A 23281-nucleotide genomic window follows, 5' to 3' on the forward strand; every position below is an offset into this window, starting at 1 on the left:
ATCTATCTTTTTTTTTCTTTCTTTCTTTCTTTCTTTCTTTTCTCAAATTATTAAAGGATAAATGATTCATAATAAATGTTTATTAAAATATATAAAAGTATCATCAAAAGTTGATATTTTTGGTAGTAAGCAAGCAGGCAAAAGGAAAGAAAATAAAATTAAAAAAATTAATCAAGTCTAAATTCTTTGTTTCCACCAACTTTGAGAATCTTTTCATCACCACTCAAGACAGAACTTCTTCTACGTTCTTCAATATTTTGTTTCATTTCCGAAGCTAGTTCCTTTGCTCTTTGAGCAGGAGACATACTATGCTGCCATTGCTTTTGTGATGAATCATTTTGAATGAAAGCTTCTTTATCAGCTACAGGACGTTGTTGATCTACAGCATGTGGAGAACGACGACTTGAATCATCAGAAGAACCATATTCTGATTGAGTAGATGAAGTTCTGGTGTTATTCAATTTTTCTGGATTATTAGTATTGTTGTGCTGATTAAATTTATTAACAGTGGCAGTAGGCTGAAGATGATAGTGTTGATCCATTTCTTCTATATAATAAAAGATGAAAGAAAAAAAAAGTAGACAAAAACAAAAAATCAATGTCTTTTTTAAAGCATCTTTGTCGTCATTCTTATTGCATTTAGAATTGTTTACAAGAGAGACTTTGCCAATAAATATTAATATTTATGCAAAAAAAAAAATATATTTATACATTATTTAAAACGTAATGATTACTTCATTTAATAATGATGATAAATAATCTTTCTGTGTAATATACTTTAAGGAACAACGAAAAAGTCATTTTAGTGCTTTTCTTTGCTGGAGATTTTATATATATATTTGTATTTATATGCAGATGAATATACATGTGTCATATCTCTTTAAGATTACATAATTAAAAAACAAAGATGAATCCTTTTAATGTGTGTGTGTGTGTTTCCTTATGAAAAATGGTATAATCTAATTTATTTTGGTACATTGATATAAAGGGCTTCATTACCATTTATATCATATCGAGTAGATATAGTTAATCCCTTTAATATGGATTGTGCCTTATTATTAAACATAAAAGATTTTAGAGTTAAATTATCAATCATAGCTAATCCTAAAGGTAACGGGCTTTTGTTAAAATGAGAAAGAACGTCACGAGTAAAATGAGGTCGATTTGGATGATAAGCAGTTGCAAGGATGCCAATCAGGGTCTTTTTCTTTTGACTGCATGATATCACTGTACCTATAAGCTCACGTACATGATCAGGCGTACAACCATGTTTTGTATTTTTACATTGAATAATAACCTGAACATCATTAAACCATTTTCCTCTTAGATCTATTCCACCATCGCTTTTACCCCCTACATGATCTAAATTCATTCCTGTTGTCTGTGTTAATAATGTTAATGTTTGTAATTCAAATAATGTTCCTTTATAGAGTGCTGACGTTATATTCTTTTCTTTTTGATTCAAAAATTCTTGTAATTTATTCGTTGAAACATATCTTTTATTGTGTTTAAATATTTGTTGAATCTTGATGGCATGACTGGTCTTCATTTCTTTTTTTTAAAAAAAAAAAAAAAAAAAAGAGAGAGAGAGAAAGGGAAAGAGAGAGGACTTACAAAAAAAAAAAAAAATTAACTAATTTGGCAAAATTTTTTTTTCTGTCCAGCATTTTTCTTTATGAGTTTTTTAAAAAAGAAGAATAATAAAATAACAGCATGAATAAGAAGGGCTTCATTCCCTTCTACATTCTACGATACTTTAAGGCTATAAAAAGACAAAGAATAAATATTATTTTTTATTTTTCCTGTCTAAACAAAAAATGACGTTCTTAAAAAAAAAAAAAAAAAAAAGAGAGAGAGAGAACCCGCTTAATTTTTTAATCTCAGATCAACACAGAATATTTCATTCCTTCATGTTGAGTAACATCATTTCTATCATTGCAGTAACATTAAGGCCACTATTTCTCATACTTTGGGTCTAGTTTAGTCCTCCGTCTCCTGGGAAGAAGAAAAAAAAAGATATCTTTATACACAAGAATTTTTATTAATTGATATCATGAACTATAGAATTAAGCTTTATGTATTGGATCTCAATCACAGTAAACTTGGTAAGGGTTTACTTTATTTTACTACTGTTTAATATATTATTATGAAAAAGCTTTTATAGGTCTTTGTGACTACTACTATAACATTCTTTACCTTTATTGTAATGGATTATTCTCTTATTCAAAAAATCAGAATGTAACTACTATTAACTCCACTTCTTATACTAGTAGCGAAAGATATTCTATATTTCGTTAGAACCAGTACTACCTATGTCGTCCTTTACATACAAAAAAAAAAAGTTGATGTGTACGATAGGCGTTAGGGTGAGTACCTGGTGACTACTTTATTTTTTTTTTTTCACTCCAAACGTCCTTCTGCATCTACGTATACACGTGCAAGTAGACTCTCTTCCCTTTAGCTAATACCATTTGATATGCAATATTCACTTTGAAATTAGTTATCCCGCAATATAGTTAAATCAATTTCATTTATTACTAAACTAATTTCCTTCACTTTTTCCCGCTCCCTTTTTTTTTTTTTTTACTTCCCATTGATCTGCCCCGGGAAGTTTTTCAGTTCTATCTTGTGTCCATTGGGTTTTAAAATGAAATAAATTAAATTAAATTGCCGATGTATAAAGAAGTAAGAACCATTCCTTTATTTTATTTCATTTCATTTTATTTTATTTTATTTTTGTATATTATTAGAAAGGAAAGGATGAAAGAAAGTATCTCGAACGCAAATTTCCCAAGAGATGAAGAGGATAGGGTATATCATATCAGTGTTAAAGTGGGAGAAGTAGCAAATCGAGTTATTACAGTAGGTGATCATGTTAGAGCAAGAAGAATTGCAAAACTATTGGATTCTGAAGAAGAGTGTGGACATCCTATTTTCGAGAAACAAAGTCAAAGAGGATTTTTGACAATTACAGGAAGATATAAAGGTGTTCCTGTTACTATTATGGCCATGTAAGTAAATAGTTATGTATATGACTAAAGAAAGATAGGGACGATATTGAATCTCTTTTTTTTTTTCCAAAGTGGTATGGGCAACCCTATGATGGATTTTTTTGTTCGTGAAACTCGTGCAAGTGTAGAAGGTGAATTAGCTATTATTAGATTTGGCTCATGTGGTTCTATCACACATTTAGCACCACCTGGTGCTGTCATTGTACCTAGTGCAGGTTATTGTATTCGACGTAATATTGACTATTTTGCTGATGAGCCCCTTTATCCTGAATTAAAAGACAAACCTTATCTCTTTTCCGGTCATTTTAAGGCAGATGAAAAGATGGTAGAGATTTTATCGAATACACTGAAATCGGCTATTGGCGTCATTGAAAGTGAATCAGAGTATGTAGGTCCTGTCTTGACAGGTGGTTTGAACGTGGATGGTTGTTCTTTCTATTCCTCTCAGGGACGCTTTGATCCTACCTTTTGGGATGATAATCAAGATCTTTTAAAGGAAGTCGCTCTCAAGTTCCCAAAGACACATTCTATTGAAATGGAAACATCCATGTTATTTCATTTAGCTCATTGCGCTAAAGATCCAAAGAAACCCATTAAAGCAGCAGGATGTATGCAAGTCTTTGCTGACCGACTTGCTAATGGTTTTATTCAGCCTGAGGTCGTTGCTTTATTAGAACCTGTGGTGGGTAAAGCATGTTTAGATGCCCTCATTCAAATTGACATTGAAAATGAAATGTCTCCTGAAGGCACTGTTTGGGAATGTAAAAAATAAAAATGAGAAAATGAAATAAATAAATAAAATGATTGTCGTAGTCAAACAACAATGATTACGTAATAATAATACTGTTGTTGTTGTTGTTGTTGCTGTCGTCGTTAGAATGCTTTCATTCTGTATATGAATAAACAAAGAAAGAAAGATGATTCCTCCTCTATGTATATGTATACAATATAGATATACACTACGAGGAGAGAATATATGTATTTATTTTAATATAGACTTTCGAGATGGAAGTAGATGATTACTTTAAATGAAGAAGAAAACTAACTATAAGGGGAGAGTCCTGTATCATTCACTTTCTACTAAATACTACTTGTTGGACGGAGATTATAATACTAACTAAGGAAGACCTGCTGTCTTTCAGAGAGAAATCACCTTTTCGCTAGCAATAGTGATTTTGGATATCTACAGGTAATACGCACTAACAGTAATTCATTTCTAATTTTTTCTGTTGAATTCTTATTCGTCTTCATTTTTTTTTGTAGTCTGTCTCAATTTCAAGTACTTTGCTACTATTGAACTTATTTTTAACTTTGTACGACTTTCATTAAATTTAATAAAAGATTGCACAAGTCTTTTATTATTATCATCTCCTTTTTATATTTATCTTTCTTTTTTTTTTTCCCATCTTGAAAAAAAAAATAATAGTAGATTTATAATGTCTGAAAATCTTATTGCCTCACTTCAAATTGGTCGTAATGTTCCCTCTATGTCTGTTGAAGAATATAGAGCACGTAAAGTTGCTCTTATTACTGGTAAGTCTTTTTGACTTTTTATATCATATTTTATTTTTTATTTTGCATACAGCTTCATATACTTACGCGTATCGTTTTTTTTTTATTTTAATAGGTGTTACGGGTCAAGATGGTTCTTATTTAACAGAATTTTTATTAGAAAAAGGCTATGAAGTTCATGGTATTATTCGTAGATCTTCTTCTTTTAATACAGGTCGTATTGAACATATTTATAAGGATAGACATGATCAAAGTAAGTAAAAAAAATAAATAAAAAGATAAAAAAATAGAAAGAAAAAAATAAAAAGGAAAGAAAAAGAAATAAATGTTTCTTCAATACCCCGCTTCGGATTCAATTAAATGATTTTTTTTTTTTTTTAGACGTCAAGTTCTTTCTTCATTATGGTGATTTAACTGATTCTACATGCCTTGTGCATATTATCTCACAGGTTCATCCAACTGAAGTTTATAATTTAGCAGCTCAGTCTCATGTTAAGGTTTCATTTGATATGTCTGAATATACAGGAGATGTGGATGCACTTGGCACACTTCGTCTTTTAGACGCTATTCGTACTTGTGGATTAAGTGATCGTGTTCGGTTCTATCAAGCTTCTACTTCTGAACTCTATGGTAAAGTAGTAGAAACACCTCAAAAGGAAACTACACCCTTCTATCCTCGTTCTCCTTATGGTGTTGCTAAACTTTATGGCTATTGGATTACAGTGAATTATCGTGAATCTTATAATATGTATGCCTGTAATGGTATTCTTTTTAATCATGAATCTCCTCGTAGAGGTCGTACGTTTGTCACTCGTAAGATTACAAGAGCCGTAGCCGATATTCATCTTGGACGTCAAGACTGTCTTTATTTGGGTAATATCGATGCTAAACGTGATTGGGGTCATGCTCGTGATTACATTGAAGGTATGTGGCTTATGCTTCAACAAGAGAAGCCCCAAGATTTTGTTTTGGCTACAGGTGAAACGCATACAGTTCGTAGTTTTGTAGAAAAGGCATTCAAGGTGACAGGCCGTACTATTGTTTGGGAAGGTGAAGGTGTAAATGAGATAGGTAAAGATGCAGATACTGGTAAAGTTCGTGTTCGTATCGATCCCAAATACTTCCGTCCTGCAGAAGTCGATCTTTTGTTAGGTGATCCTACAAAGGCCAATACTGAATTAGGTTGGAAACGTAAAGTTGACTTTGATAAATTAGTTACTGAAATGGTTGTTGCTGATATTGAAGGCGGCCTCAAGTCCTCCACATTAATGTAATCCTTTTCTCTCTTTCTCTCTCTCTTTTTCCTTTTATTATTGTTATTATTATTATTGATATCATTATTAGAGTCATTATTTAATTCCTTCATTTTATTGATTTCAAGTCTATTGTCATTAACTTAAAAATATATATATATATACACATTTGTATATAAATAAATAAAAAGTTTAACATATTTAGTCATTTGTATTCTGAGAAGGTTAAAACTACGAGTATTATCACTTGCTAATACAAGTTCCATAACAATGTTTTGTCATATGTTATACAACATATTCAAGAAATTCCCTTGAAATTCTAGAATTAAAAAAAAAATAAAATAAAATAAAAATAAAGAGATAATTACACATATTCTCGGGTATTCAGATTCTTCAAGTAAAACTAAATGGAATAATAAATGATGACCATCAAATAGCTTGTCATGATGATATTAAGAGAGAACTGAAAAGAAGTTTTTTTCTTTTTTTTTTGACACTTGTAATTGATTCTTAGAGCAATAAGGATAGCATTTAACAAGGTAAACATCTATCTAAGTGTACAGCATGTATATATGGTGTCCTCTCTTTTTTTTTTTTTTTTTAGTATTATTATCAATTAGCTTACACATTTACTAGACTCTTTGTTTCCAACAAGACTTTTAAATAAGAAAAACCACATTGCTGTCATTGTTATCTAAATCAAGTAAACACTGTTTCAAACTCAGTGACTGCTATATTGTTATTGGTTAAGCATGATTTCTTCAGAAGAAAAAATAAGAAATGAAGAGAAAAAAAAAATATTTTCATCTACACTTTTTCTTGAATACATATACATATTTTTTTTTTCTTTCTGTATTGTTAAAGTATAAAAAAAATAAAACAGAATATAGAAAGAAGGAAAAAAAAAACTTAAAAGGAGAGATATCTAAATCACAAAATAAGAAAAGAAGGCTATTTTATTTTATTTTATTCTTTTTTTTTTTTTTTGAGTCGATTGTAATATATTATTAATAAAATAATGACTACAGCTATTCCTTTCCCTTTACGTGAACCTCAAATCAAAGATGACGAAAAACCAAAGCCTTTTCAACCTAATCTTAATATTAGATTAATCTGTCCTGACTGTAGAGTTGATCCTCCACAAATTGTAGAAGAATTCGCCTCAGGTGATCTTGTTTGTGGTGATTGTGGTTTAGTGCTTGGCGATCGTATCATTGATACTAGATCTGAATGGAGAACGTTTGCCAATGATGAAGGCGATGTATGTGTTTTTTTTTTCTTTTTTTTTTTCATATACATATACATATATAAAATTATCACATGTATATCGTATAATTTACCTACAGAATGATATACATACATACATATATATTTATATACATACATATAATATCTTTATATGTTATCATAAATAGGATCCTTCTCGTGTTGGTGCTGCAGCAAATCCATTACTTGATGGTAATCAATTAGATACAGTGATATCCAGGAGAGATGGTGGAACAGGAGCTGCGAAAGACTTGAATAAAGTTCATGGTCGTGCCACTGCAGTTAAAGGCGAACGTAATCTTGTTCAAGCCTATAAGGAGATTAGTGCTATGTGTGATTCAATTTCATTGTCAAAGATTGTGAGTGATACAGCTAAGCAACTCTATAAACGAGTGGAAGATGAGAAATTATTACGTGGTAAATCGAGCGATGCCATCATTGCTGCTTGTATCTTTATTGCCTGTCGTCAAGAAAAAGTAGGTCGTACATTTCGTGAAATTTGTGCATTAACACGCGTCCCAAAGAAAGAAATTGGTCGTTGTTACAAGTCACTACAAGCCAAATTACAAACGAATACATCGATTATGAATTCTGAAGACCTTATGCTTCGTTTCTGTTCAAATCTTCAATTACCAAATTATGTACAAAAGGCTGGTATTGATTTAGTGAAACATGCTAAAGAACATGGCACACTTGCTGGCAAGTCACCTATTTCTGTAGCAGCGGCTTGTATCTATCTTGTCTCTTATCTTTATCGTCAACCTAAATCGACTCGTGATATTGCTCATGTTGCAGGTGTATCTGAAGTCACCATTAAAAGTGCTTATAAATCCCTTTACGCTGAGCGCTTTAACTTGGTTCATCTTGAAGAGTTAAAGTCAAGACCTAATGGTGAAGGTTTAAGTTTTGAAGATCTTCCTTTACCTTAAACACTTTCTCCTTTCTTACACACACACACACACACACACACACACACACACACACCCTTAAATATATATATATATATATATGTGTATACACATATACACATATATATTTATACTTGCATATAATACATATATCCCCCTTTTCCCTCCCTCCCTCCCTCAACTTTTTTTTAAAAAAAAATAAGAAGCATATAAAGAATCTGTCAATAAAATGTATAAAGTCATGTTGTATATAATAATTTACATGTAAGAATAATAAATAATTCATGACTCTATTTATACAAATGCTTATTTTAAGAGTTGATATATTTATAAGGGAGTGGGAGAGGGAGAGACAGAGGCAGAGGCAGAGGCAGAGGCAGAGGCAGAGGGAGAAAGAGCGAGAGAGAAATGAAATTTATGTCATTAGTAAAAGTACAGCTATTTTGACATTAATTAATTAAATTTTAATGTATAACATGTTAAATACCTGCAGAAAGAAAGAATATACTATTGAACTCTTTAAATCGTTATCAAAAAATAAGAATAATAACGCTATTTTATATCAATGTCCTTTCAATACTATTCTTTTATTTTATTCAACAGATCTAAAATAGATATATTTATTACGTAATCATTAAAAAATAAACAAAATACAAAAAAAAATAAAATAAAATAAAATAAAATGCAGTAATATAAATGAGTTTATAAATGGAATCTCTTCTTGTAGTTTAAATAAGTAGGTGATGAGCTTTCTTCTAAAGAGATTGCATCCTCTTCTTGATACGACTTTGTTTGATGATAAGGATAATATCGCTCGATGATACCAGGAGAAATAACAGAAGAAAAATCCACAACTGTACTAGAAGATGATAATATACTTTTTGAAGAAGAGTTAGTAGTGGAAGACATACAAGGTGATGAGGAGGAAGGAGGAGGAGGAGGAAGATATTGTATAGATTCCATTGTTATGATTGGAGTCAATTTTTTGTTCCTGCGAGCTAATAAAGATTTTTTATTACTAGACGATACTGTACAACAGCATAAAGGCCATCTTTTTGATATTTGTAGCATGTCATCCATCTTTACAGCGGAAGAATAGGCTCTTCTAATTCTATGTTGAATAGTAAGTACCCAAGTATTCATGTCTTGTTCTGTTTTGCATTCAATGATCCAAGGTTTTATTATTTGATTTTCTTTAGGCTCAAGTCGAAAGCAAAAAGGATGATTTATAGTTGATACACAAGTAACTTGACTTATCTGATGTAAATCTAATATTTGTGATGCTGTTTCTGTATGCTAACATTTATATTATTCACTGAAAGAAAAGAAAGCTTTTTTTTTTCATTCTATTCATTTACCTCGTCTTTATAATAACGCAATTCTGATCCAAGCAAAACAAAAAATTTTGAAGACCAACAGGACCTACCGAATGGTAAAGGGACAATCATTTTCGATAACCAACCAGCTACTGGTACGATTGAATCAAATTCAGTTGTAAGAAGCATCATTTATAAGTAAAATTAATATTAAAAAAAAAAAGTAATTGTTATAAAAGCAATATTATTCTATTTTTATATATCCTTTTTTTTTTTTAGGGCTAACACATCATGATGATACTATTAAATACGCCTTCTATTCTATAACTGATGTCTATTTCCTAATTTTAATTTATTCATTTTTTGCTGTTTACTATCTCCTATTACGATGTGGAGATATAATAACACTTTACGGATTTGAAAAAGAAAATAGCTTTTTTTTTCCTCCGTTGTCTCCTTGAATTAATTAATTTGAAACCTTGAAAAAAAAAAAGAAAAGAAAAGAAAACAGCATATATTTACTACTGCTAGTTTTAATAGCTTTAACCTTCCATTGTATATACACATAAAATACACATTTTTTTATTTTTATTTTATTTCTTTGATTTTGGTTGAAAATAGATACACACTAATATGTATTGAATAGATCATATTCCTATTATTATTTTTTTAATATATTACTAAACCAGGTAATATATGTGTTTTACTAACTTCAAAAAACTCCTTATGAATACAAATGGTATGTGTCACTCTTGTGTACAGTTCTATACTCCTTCTTTTCTAACAACTCTCCCTTTCTACATGCTTGAACTTTTCTAGAAGATATAAATATAACAGTTCAAATAAAAAGAAATAGTAGATGAATTATAACATGTTGTATACATCTACATATTATATGCATAAATATGTACCATTTATAATAGCATATTATTAATTGATACTCTGTAGTATAATCAAAAGGGAAATCTTGTTACTTCAATAGAAATGACGAAATAATCTAATAATATTCTCTCCTTAAAAGAACAAAAATAAAGCATTACGTTACATGCTAGGCTTTCTTTTTTTTTGGGAGTGTTAGGGTAAGGATATGAATTGTAAATTAAAAAAAAAAAAAAAAAAAAAAAAAAAAAAAAAAAAAAAAAAAAAAATTCCTTCTACTAAGCAGTCATAACAATATAAACAAAAATTATCGATCTTAAAAAAAACACGATATATAAAATTTCGTGTTTTATGAATGACTGGCATCCTATAATTATTACTGTTATTTATTCATATAATTTAAATGATTTTGTTATATTTAAAATGGCTGTATTAATGATGAAAAGTCTTCTAGGATACATAGCTTCTAATCCAATTATTAGTGTTTTGAATAATAGTTTCAAAAAGAAGTATAGCTTTAATGGAAAACCCGACAAATGAAACTGTTTTTTTTTTCTTCATTGAGAAAAGAAGATCGCAACAAGAAAAAGACCAAAAATAAGTGTGACTGCCATCACTCCTTATATAGAACTTTAATGCTTGTTATTTAGTTTTTTTTTTTTTTTTTTCATTCTTTTTTTTTTTTTTTAAATATTTACACTTCTACATGCTTTGTTGTTAAATCAATAATATACATTTATATTTATTTACAGAGAAATAACTTATAGAAAAAAAATGAATTTTCAATCAATTGATTATTGTAAGCGTTATATTAGATATTCATAAAATAAATAACTAATATAAACTTAAAGTGCAGCAAACTACACAACAAATGCAAACAGGAATACTAAGTAAAAGCATTCATTCAACAAAGCGTAAATTAGAAGAAGATACGAATGAAGAGGTAGTTAATTCAACTAGTCATTTTTTTTTTGGCTATCAAGTATTTAATTACATATTATTTAGTCTATAAACTTAAAACGTCCACATCTTATGAATCATTCTTTATCGTTATTACAAAAAGAGGACAGTAAAGACTTTAGAAAACAACAATATATGACATCTATTTCTGATTACAAGTCAAATACCATAGTTGATAACAATGCAACATTATCATTGACTACTACTACTACTGCTACTGCTTTTGATGCAATCACTCCACCAGCAGATGATATAATGATGATAGAAGATGATTATACAGATGAGGATGAGTTATTGCAGACTCCATCATATATGAATTCCTATTTTAATTACATACCAGTGGATACAGAAGATGATCTAGAAAATGGTGGCTTTACTGGTCAATTAGAGCTTGGTTGGAGTGAAATGTATTATGATATGATCTCAGAGATGTAACCATTTTAATCTTTCTAATACATATTTATATATCTGAATCCTGTTTTAATAATGAACAATGCTTTATAATAAGACTTTTTTTTTATTTTTTTTTTTATATCTTTGTAAAGATTTTCTGTACGATTTACGGAATTTAAATAAACATAAACATAATAGCAATAACAAAAAGAAAATGCATATATTCATACATGTCATAACATGAGTGAGTAGATGACCTATCCACTTTAATAGCTAAATGTTATTCTAGCAGGTCAGGTCAGGTCAGGTATTTAAAGAGTTAAGTTTTCAATCAAGTACAAATGAAGCCTTTTATAAATGTATATATTATGTATTTATTCTACTATTCAATTTTAATGTTATAACCTCCTTTTAACGTAAAGTTGCAACACAGTAATATATTGACTTGCATCACTCATCAAATAAATGACAGTACCCATCAAATTTACCTAAACGTTTTATAGAAAGTCAACTCGGTTCATTAACCGCTTAGTAAATCAAAGTTACTTACTTGATAACATATGAACTGATACAATTAATCCTGAATACCTCGAACATCAATACTATCCAAAGCCACTCTTTATATTAGACAAAACTGACTTAATACTCTCAGCTTCTTCTTCTGCATAGAATTTGGCTTTTACTCCATAACACCTATACTATTTTTTTTTTTTTTTTTTTTTTGCAACCTCTTTAGATTCATCATGAGTTAAAAATCAATGCCATAGTTGCACTTGCTTAAAGTTATAGTGTTTTATTATAAACCATCTAATACATCTCTCGCTTTATATAAATATATATATATATATACATATATGTATATATTATTCCTACTTCAAAAATTGTATTATTTGCCTTAGGGTACTAGTAACTACAGTATAGTGTGTTTTTTTTCTTTTTCCTTTAATAAAGATATGTACTCTAATTATAGTAAAACGAGAAAGATAAAACACAAAATACATATACTCTCTTACTTTTTTTTCCTTCTGTCAAACATGTATATATAAATGTATTATTTATTTATTTTTCATTACTCTATGATTTTGAGGCTTGCGATTTATTGTATGTGTATGTGTATCGTATGATACTGCTTTTTTTCATCGAGAAAACTAGGATTTGGTAACTTGATGTATTCAGGTAATCAAATACTCGAGTTATTGTGATGATGAGGAGAAAGAGAAGAGAAGGGGAAGAAGTTTTTTTTTTTTTTTTTTTTTTTTTTTTTTTTTTTTTTTTTAATCATAATGCTGTGTTACACAAACAATAGTGTGCTCTAAATTCTAGCAGAGAATTGATGCTGACACCTTTGAATAATATGTTGTTTGAAATTTACTATGAAACATTTATTAAAATAATAATTTTTTTTTTTAAGATTGTTGTTCCCTCTCTCCCGAGATTCTTCATTAAAACTTCGAGTATCAACAAAGTTATCAAAGTATTTATTTGTTGTTATTATTGTTCGTTTGCTTTTGTTAAATATATCAGTAGCAATTGGTGGTTGAGTTATTATTAATGAAATGACGTTAGTCATACAATAAAAGATCATTATCCTTCTTCCTATTGATACGGAGTTAATAACGTGAGTCAGATATTATATAAAAATATTTATTTAAGAAGTTTAATTACCACAATTCGGCAAGTGGTGCTCAAATCTCGGGTTTATAAAGTAAATTTTCGAGAGATAAATAATTGACATGTTCTACGGAACCTCTGTCACTTATTAAAATTGGAACGATACAGAGAAGATTAGCATGGCCCCTGCACAAGGATGACACTAAATCTCTGAGAAGGATGCTCTACGGAGCACTATTTTTTTTCTTCTTTTCAACTACAATTGATAAGCTCATCATCAAACGTATTGAAAAATAAAAATAAAAAACACTACTTAGTATTGATATTGCTATTTTTCTTCTTCCACTGGACTCAAATAAACAATATTACCAAGTATTTAAAAATACCATTATTATTATTATTATTATTTAGAGCAGTATCAAATCTGATTAAACAACAGTAATAGCACTACTGTTTACTAAATAGTATTAAATACGGATATTACTTTATAACTTTTTTTTTTCTATGCGTTGTGTCTATTTTTCTTTTATTTTATGAAACAAAATTTATATTTATCTCTATGTGGTACAATACAGTAAATAAAAAAATACAAAAAAAAAAATTTTTTTTTCTTCTCGATAATAATAATTTTATTATGTTAGTAATATTTATTATCAAAAGACAAAAACATGATTCTATTGATAGAATGAATAATTACTACTATTTACCTTTACTTTTATTATATTACTAGAGGAAAAAAAAAAAGTAGTAGTATACATTATTTCTATTTTTTAATTACAGTAGTTAAAATCACTACGAATAATATGTCATATTGATATAAACTTCATTTGCCACTCATGTGTATTTCAAATGTTTAAAATATAATAGTAATAATAATACAAGTGATATATGTATATGTATTGAATTACAACAAGTTTAATGACTAAGAGTCATTTAATATGTAATATATAATACCATAACTCATAAAGAAGTTAAGTTCAAAGGTATTTGTAATTGTAATAATTGATTCTAGCATCTTCTGTTCATAATATACAATAGCCAGGAGGACGCTAATATAATAATATTGACGTAATGGATCTTCTCTTTGTAGTTTTTTTTTTTAAAAAAAAAAATTCATTTGTATTTTTAAAGATACGAGTTCCTATGAATGGGATTCTATTGCAAATAAAACAAATTTATCAAATAATAAAATGAAATTTTATATATTTCCAAGAGGGATATCCTCGAATATCAAGATAGGTTCTCTTTTATCTTCCTCCCCCCTTTTTTTGTAACATAGTAACTAAATAATAGTGATAATACTAATTTCAAATTAGAATTAAAGATGACAACCTAACATTGATATTTTTCTTATCTTTAAAACGGAGTTTATCAATGTGTAATGCAAAAAAAAAAAAAAAAAAAAAATCTTATTTTAATGATGAAGTTATTAAAAGAGAAAGTATAATATAGAGCCAAAAAAAAAAAAAAGGACTTCACTAGAAAATTCTAGTATTCCTTCTGAGAAAAAAAAAAAAAAAAGAACAAATTATATAATATTATTCACAATTTTTTTTTGTTTTTATTGAAAAGAGAGAGAGGGAGAAAAAAAAATTTACAAATAATTTAGACACAAGTATAACCACCATCAACAAACAATTCAATACCAGTAACAAAAGAACTAGCATCACTAGCTAAGAAGACAACTGCACCTCTGAGTTCTTTAGGATTACCGATACGGCCCATGGGAGTTAAATCAGTCCAAATTTTTTCCCATTCTGGGTTATCTCTAAAGGTATTATCTAATAAATCAGTTCTCATATAACCGGGACAAAGAGCATTCACACGAATACCCTTTAAGGCCCATTCAGTAGCCAAAGCCTTAGCCATCATGGTAGTAGCACCCTTTGATGTGTTATACTATAATGTAATTTTAATTAAGAAAATAGATACATGTGAGAAAGATGATAATAGTTAAAGGCTATATATATATATATTAATATAAACTTACGCCACATTGAATTTGAGGACGGTTAGCAATATGTCCAGACATTGAAGAAGTAATGATGATGCTACCCTTCTTCTTTTCAAGCATATACTTGGAGACAGCTTGGATACTATAAAAGACACCATTAACATTAACATCCATAATTTTTTGCCATTCCTTCAAATCAAATTCCTATTTTTTTTAATATTAAAAAAAAAATGAATCGCGTGTCATATTTTTTTTTATCATTAGGGTTTTACCTCAGTAGGTCCACCACTGTTAATACCAGCATTAGCAACCAAGACATCAATAGCACCATAGTCTTTATAGATTTGATCAATGACTTGCTTAACTTCATCAGGGTTTCTGATATCAGCTTTATAAGCTTTACAGTCAACATTATATTGCTTGCCAATTTCAGCAGCAGTATCCTTTGTCTTATCGTTGGAGACATACATGATAGCAACACTGGCGCCAGATTCAGCAAGGGCTTTACTCATTTCTAAACCCAAGCCTCTATAAATGTATATAATAATAATAATAATATGAATATCATTATTATTTGATTTCGCGTTTTTTTTTTCTTTTCCTTTTATACACATATAATATAAATATATGTATATATTCATTACCTTCCACCACCAGTAACAATAGCAACCTTGCCTTTAAGAGAAAATTCAGGAAGAGTAGGAAGTGCCATATTATTATTTTTCTTTTATATGTTTTTTTTAAAAAAAAAAAAGAGACAAAAAAAAGAAACTTTTTATTAAAGTGAAGCAGACCCTTATTTATATTCCTAAACCGCGATAAAAAAAATTAGAGAAAAAAAAAAAGTGAAACCTAATAGTGTATTTTTTTTTCTACGATTCTTAATTTGGGTATATCTCCTATTGTAAGATGTCATGACTTCTTCCGCGGAGTGATATAATAAACTTTTATAAATTTTCCTGGTTAATATATAATTTTTTTTTTTTTTTTGTATCTTCTTCTTACTTCTCACAAAAAAAATAAAATAAAAAATAAAAATAAAAAATAAAATAAAATAAAACATTATGTAATCAAACTTTATTATTATACAAAATGATCTCCTCTTTTATTATAATGTATGGTATATTTGTTTGGTTGAAGAGTCATATTTGAAGATTCTAACGCTTTACATGCAGCTAGCATTTCATCTGCTCCTGCTAATGCATCCATAGCAGTTTGTAAAAAATCCTTATTCCCGTATTTTTGTTGCGTCTCCAATAGTACACCAAAATCTGCAACCTTTTGTCTCAAAATCTCAAATTGTTTTTCTATCTGTTGTGCTTGTTTTTGTTTCATTATTCGAATAGCATGTTGTTGTTGTTGTTGTTGTTGCTGCTGCTGCTGCTGCTGTTGCTGTTGAGCTTGTTGTTGAGCTTGTTGTTGAGCTTGTTGTTGAGCTTGTTGTTGAGCTTGTTGTTGAGCTTGTTGTTGAGCTTGTTGTTGAGCTTGTTGTTGTTGCTGCTGTTGTTGTTGCTGCTGTTGCTGTTGAGCTTGTTGTTGCTGCTGTAATTGCTGTTGAACATGCTGATGTGTTTGCTGCTGCATTTGTTGTTGTTGCTGAGGAGGATGCTGTTGCTGAACAAACTGATGAGCATGTGGCTGCACCTGATGTTGTTGGGAATTAGACAGGTGTTGAATTATAGGTGAATGGCGATGTTGTGGAGAATGTTGAGATAGTCGAGGAGCTAGTTGAGGATGCATTTGAGGTCTTGGTTGAGGTTGCAGCTGAACAAGAGGAGATTGCGTCTGCTGTTGCTGATGAAGTTGTGGCTGTGAAATATGATGTGGCTGTACTTGTTGGTGTGTCTGATGAATTTGCTGGATTTGTTGAACCTGTTGGACTTGCTGAGGCTGCTGAGTTTGTTGTTGACGTTGCTGTTTCTGTTGTTTTTGACTATGCTGATGATGGTGATGTTGGGACATAAATGGTGGATGCGGATGCTTATGTATCACAGTTACATGTGCAGTTCTTTTTAACAAATCAATAATAATTGTTAATGCGCCAGCGCAATCATATCTATTTTGTGCTTTTGGATGATCCATTTTTCTAGGCTTAGCAGTATCAGCTCTTTGAGAACAATAATATCTTAATGTTGATAAGGTATCTGGGCTCTTTGTAGATCGTCGACGATCTTTCAAACTAATTAAAGATGTTACAAAGATATGCATATAAATAAAATTAAGTTACCTTACCTAAAGTTGAACTTTGTTCCTTCTAATACCCTTTCACAAATACTTCTGCCTAGTTGAGTGAAATTAGGATTTTCCCCCATATTGTCAATTAATTGACCAATATCAAGGTGATATTGTTTACGATCAAATTCAGTCTCTTTTTCTAATTCCTTCACAAATCTTTCTAAACTAATTATTTCCTGTGATGCCTTTTCCGCAGAAGTAGAAGAGGATGATTTATGTCGTATTGTTGATGGTAACGATGCTTGATTTTGTGCCAAAGATGCATTTGCAGGTGCCATTATACTCACTGATGAAGGTAAACTACTTGAAGCTAAACTAGCATTAGTAGTTGGCACAGTGCTTCGTTGAGTATTTGAATTATTAATCATATTGCTTTTATCCAATCTTTGAAGTAAATGTTCATGCTTTAATTGGTGCTGTGGTATCTGTTGTAAATCTTGAGATTGTAGTTGCTGAGGATGTGATTGGGATTGCTGATTAGGTAAAGGTAATGGAATGGAAGATTGCATCATTTGTTGAGAGTGCATGTGCGCTTGACTCACTATAGGAGGTGTAAACATGTGCGCTCTATTAATATGTTTGTTGTTATTACTATTATTAACATTGCCATTATTAGTTGGCATTACAGAGGTAGCTGATGAAGATTGTTTAGTTTGAGGTGAAGATATGGATTGAGAAGGAGGGGGAGGTAAGACGCCTCCAGCATTATTGTTGATATTTATCGAAGTTGAAGAATGTAGCTGTTGCTGAGGGGACAGCTGCTGTTGCTGTGGAGCGTTGTATTGTATATTTTGATATCTAGCTTGTTTATAATTTCTCTGATGCTCTTCGTATAATTCATATCTCTCCAATTGATGTTTTCTTTTCTGTAATTCACGAGTATGACATAAATTACATACTTTGTATTTAAATTCCCTCTCTTGAAAGAATGAAATATGACGAAAAGTTTGGCAACTATCACAATAAAGTGTTTCTTGTGTTGAGCCTAGTGGTGTTGTCGTTATACCTCTACTTGTATTATTAGGGCTATTTGTGTTTGTGCTATTACTTCCTGCACTTGCAGAACTATTTGTTGTTTGAACATGCGTCATTGCAGGTGGACTACTTGTAATTAATGTATGTTCAAAAGCTTGTTGATTATTTATAATCTGTTGCTGTCTAGGCATTGAATTATTCTGAATTGCAGGATAATTATGAGATGGGTAAGGTCGAGGTGGTCCTTGTGACATGTTGACTTTATAAAGTTGTGGATGTAGATTTGTAAATCAAAGATTAAGAACCTATTTTCTTTTTTTTTTAATAAAAAGAGAAAGTATAAATAAAAAAAGTATTTTTTCCTAGAAAAAAAAACCCTACTTATTGTTTTTTTCTAATTTTAGCCTTTTTATTATCCTGCAATAAAAGATATGATAAAGGGATTATGTCGGAAGAGATTGATGAATGCTAATATAATCTTTAAGAGAATAACTTTTGAAATTCTTTAAAAAAAAAAAGGAACGTCCTAACGACCCCCCCATCTAATGACGCAGATTTTTTTATACGGCATAAAACAGCAAGTCACGTATTTCAATTAAATATTTTTTTTTATCAAATGAATTTTGAGATAATATTACATTGCCCAGGCCAGATCAAAAAAATAAAATAAAAAGGAAAAAATAAAAAACTAAAAAACCATTTGCTGATCAAAAGTTAAAAAAGAAGAAGAAGAAGAAAAAGACAAATAAATATGTCTTCAGATACTAGATTAATTACTGCATAACCATTTGATCAAGTCAGTAGTGAGAAAAAGAGGAATTTCAGGAGGAATCTTATCATGGTGAAAATAATCAAGTTTAACAAGTATACTACATATTGGAGACCAACGAATAATCCATAGAGAAGTGGAGGCGCTGTTTTGTGAGGTAAATGGTATTCTATGTTTACTAGGAAGATAATTGAATAGCAAAGATAAAAGATCCGCCACGGTGCTAGGTATCTGTAGTGAGCGGTGCATATTTAAGCATACAATAGCATGAGACCGAGTAAACCTGTCATTTAGACAAATCACGTACTATAGTATTTTCAAATGAAACTGAAACTGGTAAAAAAAAAAGAAAAAAGTAGAATCAAACAATACAATTTCAAAAATAAGTAAAAAATAGAATTAGACAAAATGAAACTAATCTTTAAACATATTTACCTGTAAAAATATAAATCTTTCGTTGAGAATAAACAGTATTCGAGACGGTGATATTATTATTTCTGATGAGAGAATGCAGAGGGACGACCTTGAAAGGTTAATATCTTATTGAGATTTGATAAATATTTTTCGCAGTATTCCAATCATGTTGTTGTCTCAGCATTCCACAATTTTAGTAAGCTAAGAAGACGCAATAATAGCCTATTGTTGCAAATATAAAATTTCATTCAAAGCATGGTGAATGACAAGCCTATTTTATATAAAAGCAAATATGTTAAATCGGTGTTAACAGAGCAGTAATAATTAATTACTGAGAATTTTATATTCAGTTATAGAAGCTACAATCAAATCATTATATCTTTGCCTATTCAACAATTCTTTCTAATACATATTAGTGACTCCCGTTCGGACACCTTTAAGCTTGAGAGTATCTTTACTAGACATTCTATTCTCAAAGGCTATAATTGAAATGTTTATACCGTCTCAATATAATTTTTTTGGTGTCTAATATATACTTCCTTTATTTACTATACAATGAGTATAATGTCATTTATAAAACACTTGTACTCATTTTTCCTTATCTCTTCGATAGCTTGGGAAGTCTCATAGGGTTTTTAATCTTCACACCATTTTCTTTATTCTTACTCTTTTTTCTTTATATTCTATTTTATATACATATATATATGTTGATCCCTCCATTTACACCTTCTTTCCTTACACGTTATGTATTTTGGTAGCAAACAAACAGCCTAACTAAAATGCTTAATCCATTAAAGGATAGTATTTCTTTTAAATGAAGCATAGTGTAGGTAATATATTTAATATATAATAACAGATTGAATGTCTTTGCTGTTGACATATTTAAGAAAATAGCACCCATGCTATTTTGCTGTTTTTTTTCATAACGTTTAGATCTTATAAAAGTATGATATTCTTAAATAATTAATTTTCTAATCTGGTATGATGTCTCGCCCTTACCATTAGTTGTTATGAGCATATTTGTCCTTCCAAAGTTGAATATGCATAGAGAAAACTTGTCCATTTTATGTCTATCTGTTTGTCTATTGATTCGAATAGCAATTCTATACTAAAAACTTTGGAAAACATTTGCTTTTTTTGTTTATATGTCTTTAACAATGACACTTTAACAAGAGCTGATAAAATGTGAGGGCCAATCGTTATAAATCTCCATATCAAAGAAAGTACAGAGCCCAAAGAAAATAATCTCGTAATTTTTTTTTTTTTTTTGTATTGAAGGGATTTTTATTCCCCCCTTCAGACTGAATAATGTTTGTTTATTTTTAAGCATAATACTATTTATTTATAAGTATGCGTGTATACATGCATACATGCAGAAGTTTCCTTTTAGTTTATTATGATACAATAATGTGCTTAACTAAGATATAATTCAATATTTGTGTGTGTGTGTGTGTGCGTGCGTGTGCTTATGTATATGTTTATAATTCGTCAGTGACAGCACCTTCGCTTGCACTCTTGACAGTCATAATATAGCGTGCGAGAGTACCTCTGGTATATTTAGGAGGTTTGGGAACAAAGTTCTTCTTACGTTCAGCAAGTTCATCATCAGAAATTTCAACATTCATTTCACGAGATACAGCATCAATAGTAATTATATCACCATCCTTGATCAAACCAATGGGCCCACCTACTTGAGCTTCAGGACAGACATGACCAATGATAAAACCATGAGATCCACCCGAGAAGCGACCATCAGTTAAAAGAGCAACATCCTTACCCAATCCAGCACCCATGATAGCTGAAGAAGGCTTTAGCATTTCACGCATACCAGGGCCACCCTTAGGTCCCTCATTTTTAATCACAACCACTGTCTTCTCCCCTTTTTTAAATTCATTGTTTTCAAGCGCAGTAATAAAGTTTTCTTCACCATCAAACACACGTGCTTTACCCGTAAATTTAAGACCCTCTTTACCCGTGATCTTTGCTACAGAGCCTTCGGGTGCTAAATTACCTTTAAGAATTTGTAAATGACCAGTAGATTTAATAGGATTAGAGATAGGTCGAATAATATCTTGTCCTTGAGGAAGGCCAGGAAGCGAATGTAGATTTTCTTCAAGAGATTTACCAGTTACAGTCAAGACATGACCATCTATTAATTTTTGCTCCATAAGGTATTTAAGAATAGCAGGAATACCACCAATAGCATGAAGGTCTTCCATTACATATTTACCGCTTGGCTTCAAATCAGCTAAGAAAGGCGTTTTATCACTTGCAGCTTGGAAATCATCTAAAGTTAGTTTAACACCAACACTCTTAGCAATAGCAATCAAATGAAGAACCACATTTGTGGAACCACCAAGTGCCATAGTTAAAACCATTGCATTTTCAAATGCAGCACGAGTCATGATATCGCGAGGCTTAATATCTTTTTCGAGAAGATTACGAATAGCGTGTCCAGCCCTATGACATTCAGCAAGTTTTTCAGGGTAAGAAGCAGGTGTAGATGAGGAATAAGGTAAAGTCATACCCATCGCCTCAGCTGCAGAGGCCATTGTATTCGCAGTATACACTAAAAAATAAAAAAATAAAATAAAAAAAAAAAGAGTTTATCAATTTCAAATCACTAAATATGTATATGTATATATCAGTAAATACTTACTACCACCACAGGCGCCAGGACCAGGACAGGCATGACGAATAGTATCATAACGCCTTGCTTCATCAATATCACCTGCTACGTATTCACCATAAGCTTGGAAAGCAGAAACAATGTCCAACTTATTGCCACCACAGCCCTGACCTGGTTGAATTGTGCCACCATAAACCATTAATGAGGGACGATTTATTCGACCCATAGCCATTAAAACGCCAGGCATATTTTTATCACAACCAGGAATGGAGATATTAGCGTCATACCATTGGCCACCCATAACCTATATTTACAATTATTTTCTCGTCTTTTTTTTTTTTTTTAAAAAAAAAAAAAAAACGCTTACAGTTTCAATACTATCTGCAATCAAGTCTCTGGATTGAAGAGAATAACTCATACCTCGAGTACCCATAGAAATACCATCACTAACTCCAACTGTATTGAACCTGTAGCCAATAAGGCCAGCTTCTTGAACACCTTTCTTAACTTCACCAGCTAAATCCAAAAGATGCATGTTACAAGGATTACCTTCATACCAGCTTGAAAAGCGAAAAAAAAAACAAGATTAATATATATGTATAAAAATATATAACAAGTCATAGCCTAAACTACTTACACACTAGAAATACCAACTTGGGCTTTATTCATATCCTCATCAGTCAAGCCTGTAGCGTATACTAAGGAAATTGCATAAGATATCATTATCAGTACAAAAAAAAAAATAATACTAATACTAATTCTATGTTCTTACACATTGCTTGGGAGGCACCTTGACTTTTAGGTTGTGTAATAGTTGCGCTAAACTTATTCAGCTTTTTGCTATCAGATGCATAATGTTTAAAGCCAATTAATGAAGCCTTTGCAGTAACATTATGACTAAATAATTCATGTTAAAATTAAAAAAAAATAAAATAAAAAAAAAACGAATCTGACTTACAATGTATGCATTCTAGGAAGTGTTGCCTTTGATAAAAGTTTTGAGGCCATAATTTATTTTAAGAAATAATAAATAAATACAAATAAAAAGAAAGAAAGAGTGGGGATTGAGTTTGTTTATAATTAATTAATTAATAAAAAGAAAAGAAAATGCAATGTAAAAAAAAACATGAAAGATCATTTATGGTTTACCAGTTCTGACATATGAATCATAAAGGGTTTGATTGGATGATTGATTA

The 23281-nt window shown here is 30.2% G+C and overlaps 10 protein-coding genes across 10 annotated transcripts; 4 read left to right on the forward strand and 6 right to left on the reverse strand.

Moving 5' to 3' along the window:
* Positions 1 to 820: 820 nt before the first annotated feature.
* Positions 821 to 1570, reverse strand: BX663DRAFT_505985 (uncharacterized protein). Its single transcript, XM_051527133.1, has one exon. The coding sequence runs from the start codon at positions 1547 to 1549 to the stop codon at positions 965 to 967; it is 585 nt and encodes a 194-aa protein (XP_051383967.1). The 5' UTR covers positions 1550 to 1570; the 3' UTR covers positions 821 to 964.
* A 1127-nt stretch (positions 1571 to 2697) lies between these two features.
* BX663DRAFT_505986 (nucleoside phosphorylase domain-containing protein) lies at positions 2698 to 3857 on the forward strand. Its single transcript, XM_051527134.1, has 2 exons — positions 2698 to 3011; positions 3084 to 3857. Exons 1-2 carry the CDS (start codon positions 2761 to 2763, stop codon positions 3781 to 3783), a joined length of 951 nt encoding a protein of 316 aa, XP_051383968.1. The 5' UTR covers positions 2698 to 2760; the 3' UTR covers positions 3784 to 3857.
* Positions 3858 to 4391: 534 nt separating this feature from the next.
* On the forward strand, positions 4392 to 5990 carry BX663DRAFT_505988 (GDP-mannose 4,6 dehydratase). The gene is made up of 3 exons (XM_051527135.1): positions 4392 to 4544; positions 4639 to 4776; positions 4905 to 5990. The coding sequence occupies exons 1-3, from the start codon at positions 4448 to 4450 to the stop codon at positions 5795 to 5797; spliced, it is 1128 nt and encodes a 375-aa protein (XP_051383969.1). The 5' UTR covers positions 4392 to 4447; the 3' UTR covers positions 5798 to 5990.
* A 755-nt stretch (positions 5991 to 6745) lies between these two features.
* Positions 6746 to 8100, forward strand: BX663DRAFT_505991 (cyclin-like protein). Its single transcript, XM_051527136.1, has 2 exons — positions 6746 to 7037; positions 7192 to 8100. Exons 1-2 carry the CDS (start codon positions 6795 to 6797, stop codon positions 7969 to 7971), a joined length of 1023 nt encoding a protein of 340 aa, XP_051383970.1. The 5' UTR covers positions 6746 to 6794; the 3' UTR covers positions 7972 to 8100.
* A 510-nt stretch (positions 8101 to 8610) lies between these two features.
* On the reverse strand, positions 8611 to 9725 carry BX663DRAFT_560326 (uncharacterized protein). The gene is made up of 3 exons (XM_051531887.1): positions 9546 to 9725; positions 9309 to 9464; positions 8611 to 9246 (listed from the first exon to the last, which is right to left on the reverse strand). The coding sequence occupies exons 2-3, from the start codon at positions 9456 to 9458 to the stop codon at positions 8653 to 8655; spliced, it is 744 nt and encodes a 247-aa protein (XP_051383971.1). The 5' UTR covers positions 9459 to 9464; positions 9546 to 9725; the 3' UTR covers positions 8611 to 8652.
* A 1096-nt stretch (positions 9726 to 10821) lies between these two features.
* BX663DRAFT_505998 (uncharacterized protein) lies at positions 10822 to 11668 on the forward strand. The gene is made up of 3 exons (XM_051527137.1): positions 10822 to 10944; positions 10997 to 11088; positions 11151 to 11668. The coding sequence occupies exons 1-3, from the start codon at positions 10920 to 10922 to the stop codon at positions 11538 to 11540; spliced, it is 507 nt and encodes a 168-aa protein (XP_051383972.1). The 5' UTR covers positions 10822 to 10919; the 3' UTR covers positions 11541 to 11668.
* A 2977-nt stretch (positions 11669 to 14645) lies between these two features.
* BX663DRAFT_506002 (uncharacterized protein) lies at positions 14646 to 15830 on the reverse strand. The gene is made up of 4 exons (XM_051527138.1): positions 15708 to 15830; positions 15336 to 15591; positions 15100 to 15267; positions 14646 to 15008 (listed from the first exon to the last, which is right to left on the reverse strand). Exons 1-4 carry the CDS (start codon positions 15773 to 15775, stop codon positions 14715 to 14717), a joined length of 786 nt encoding a protein of 261 aa, XP_051383973.1. The 5' UTR covers positions 15776 to 15830; the 3' UTR covers positions 14646 to 14714.
* Positions 15831 to 17185: 1355 nt separating this feature from the next.
* Positions 17186 to 18789, reverse strand: BX663DRAFT_351832 (uncharacterized protein). The gene is made up of 2 exons (XM_051522173.1): positions 18655 to 18789; positions 17186 to 18585 (listed from the first exon to the last, which is right to left on the reverse strand). The coding sequence occupies exon 2, from the start codon at positions 18525 to 18527 to the stop codon at positions 17292 to 17294; it is 1236 nt and encodes a 411-aa protein (XP_051383974.1). The 5' UTR covers positions 18528 to 18585; positions 18655 to 18789; the 3' UTR covers positions 17186 to 17291.
* Positions 18790 to 20171: 1382 nt separating this feature from the next.
* Positions 20172 to 20377, reverse strand: BX663DRAFT_506008 (uncharacterized protein). The gene has a single exon (XM_051527139.1). The coding sequence runs from the start codon at positions 20355 to 20357 to the stop codon at positions 20199 to 20201; it is 159 nt and encodes a 52-aa protein (XP_051383975.1). The 5' UTR covers positions 20358 to 20377; the 3' UTR covers positions 20172 to 20198.
* Positions 20378 to 20724: 347 nt separating this feature from the next.
* Positions 20725 to 23178, reverse strand: BX663DRAFT_452692 (dihydroxy-acid dehydratase). The gene is made up of 6 exons (XM_051523786.1): positions 23044 to 23178; positions 22858 to 22982; positions 22723 to 22783; positions 22453 to 22645; positions 22116 to 22389; positions 20725 to 22025 (listed from the first exon to the last, which is right to left on the reverse strand). The coding sequence occupies exons 1-6, from the start codon at positions 23091 to 23093 to the stop codon at positions 20935 to 20937; spliced, it is 1794 nt and encodes a 597-aa protein (XP_051383976.1). The 5' UTR covers positions 23094 to 23178; the 3' UTR covers positions 20725 to 20934.
* Positions 23179 to 23281: the final 103 nt, after the last annotated feature.

This window comes from Cokeromyces recurvatus (assembly GCF_025118155.1).
Source record: "Cokeromyces recurvatus strain NRRL 2243 chromosome Unknown BX663scaffold_9, whole genome shotgun sequence".
NCBI lineage: Eukaryota > Fungi > Mucoromycota > Mucoromycetes > Mucorales > Mucoraceae > Cokeromyces > Cokeromyces recurvatus.

Excerpts from the sequence above, each read along its gene's own strand:
- BX663DRAFT_505986 (XM_051527134.1), top strand. The coding sequence starts at position 2,761 with ATGAAAGAAAGTATCTCGAACGCAAATTTCCCAAGAGATGAAGAGGAT. Across the intron at positions 3,012-3,083 it reads CCTGTTACTATTATGGCCAT|TGGTATGGGCAACCCTATGA; the intron begins GTAAGTAAATAG and ends TTTTTTCCAAAG.
- BX663DRAFT_505985 (XM_051527133.1), bottom strand. The coding sequence starts at position 1,549 with ATGAAGACCAGTCATGCCATCAAGATTCAACAAATATTTAAACACAAT.
- BX663DRAFT_505991 (XM_051527136.1), top strand. The coding sequence starts at position 6,795 with ATGACTACAGCTATTCCTTTCCCTTTACGTGAACCTCAAATCAAAGAT. Across the intron at positions 7,038-7,191 it reads TTGCCAATGATGAAGGCGAT|GATCCTTCTCGTGTTGGTGC; the intron begins GTATGTGTTTTT and ends TATCATAAATAG.
- BX663DRAFT_351832 (XM_051522173.1), bottom strand. The coding sequence starts at position 18,527 with ATGTCACAAGGACCACCTCGACCTTACCCATCTCATAATTATCCTGCA.
- BX663DRAFT_505998 (XM_051527137.1), top strand. The coding sequence starts at position 10,920 with ATGAATTTTCAATCAATTGATTATT. Across the intron at positions 10,945-10,996 it reads TTTTCAATCAATTGATTATT|TGCAGCAAACTACACAACAA; the intron begins GTAAGCGTTATA and ends ATAAACTTAAAG. Across the intron at positions 11,089-11,150 it reads AAGAAGATACGAATGAAGAG|TCTATAAACTTAAAACGTCC; the intron begins GTAGTTAATTCA and ends CATATTATTTAG.
- BX663DRAFT_506002 (XM_051527138.1), bottom strand. The coding sequence starts at position 15,775 with ATGGCACTTCCTACTCTTCCTGAATTTTCTCTTAAAGGCAAGGTTGCT. Across the intron at positions 15,592-15,707 it reads ATTGTTACTGGTGGTGGAAG|AGGCTTGGGTTTAGAAATGA; the intron begins GTAATGAATATA and ends ATACATTTATAG. Across the intron at positions 15,268-15,335 it reads ACAGTGGTGGACCTACTGAG|GAATTTGATTTGAAGGAATG; the intron begins GTAAAACCCTAA and ends TAAAAAAAATAG.
- BX663DRAFT_452692 (XM_051523786.1), bottom strand. The coding sequence starts at position 23,093 with ATGGCCTCAAAACTTTTATCAAAGGCAACACTTCCTAGAATGCATACA. Across the intron at positions 22,646-22,722 it reads CAAGTTGGTATTTCTAGTGT|CTGGTATGAAGGTAATCCTT; the intron begins GTAAGTAGTTTA and ends TCGCTTTTCAAG. Across the intron at positions 22,390-22,452 it reads TTGCAGATAGTATTGAAACT|GTTATGGGTGGCCAATGGTA; the intron begins GTAAGCGTTTTT and ends TTGTAAATATAG.
- BX663DRAFT_505988 (XM_051527135.1), top strand. The coding sequence starts at position 4,448 with ATGTCTGAAAATCTTATTGCCTCACTTCAAATTGGTCGTAATGTTCCC. Across the intron at positions 4,545-4,638 it reads TAAAGTTGCTCTTATTACTG|GTGTTACGGGTCAAGATGGT; the intron begins GTAAGTCTTTTT and ends TTATTTTAATAG. Across the intron at positions 4,777-4,904 it reads TAAGGATAGACATGATCAAA|ACGTCAAGTTCTTTCTTCAT; the intron begins GTAAGTAAAAAA and ends TTTTTTTTTTAG.
- BX663DRAFT_560326 (XM_051531887.1), bottom strand. The coding sequence starts at position 9,458 with ATGATGCTTCTTACAACTGAATTTGATTCAATCGTACCAGTAGCTGGT. Across the intron at positions 9,247-9,308 it reads TGCGTTATTATAAAGACGAG|CATACAGAAACAGCATCACA; the intron begins GTAAATGAATAG and ends TATAAATGTTAG.
- BX663DRAFT_506008 (XM_051527139.1), bottom strand. The coding sequence starts at position 20,357 with ATGGGTGCTATTTTCTTAAATATGTCAACAGCAAAGACATTCAATCTG.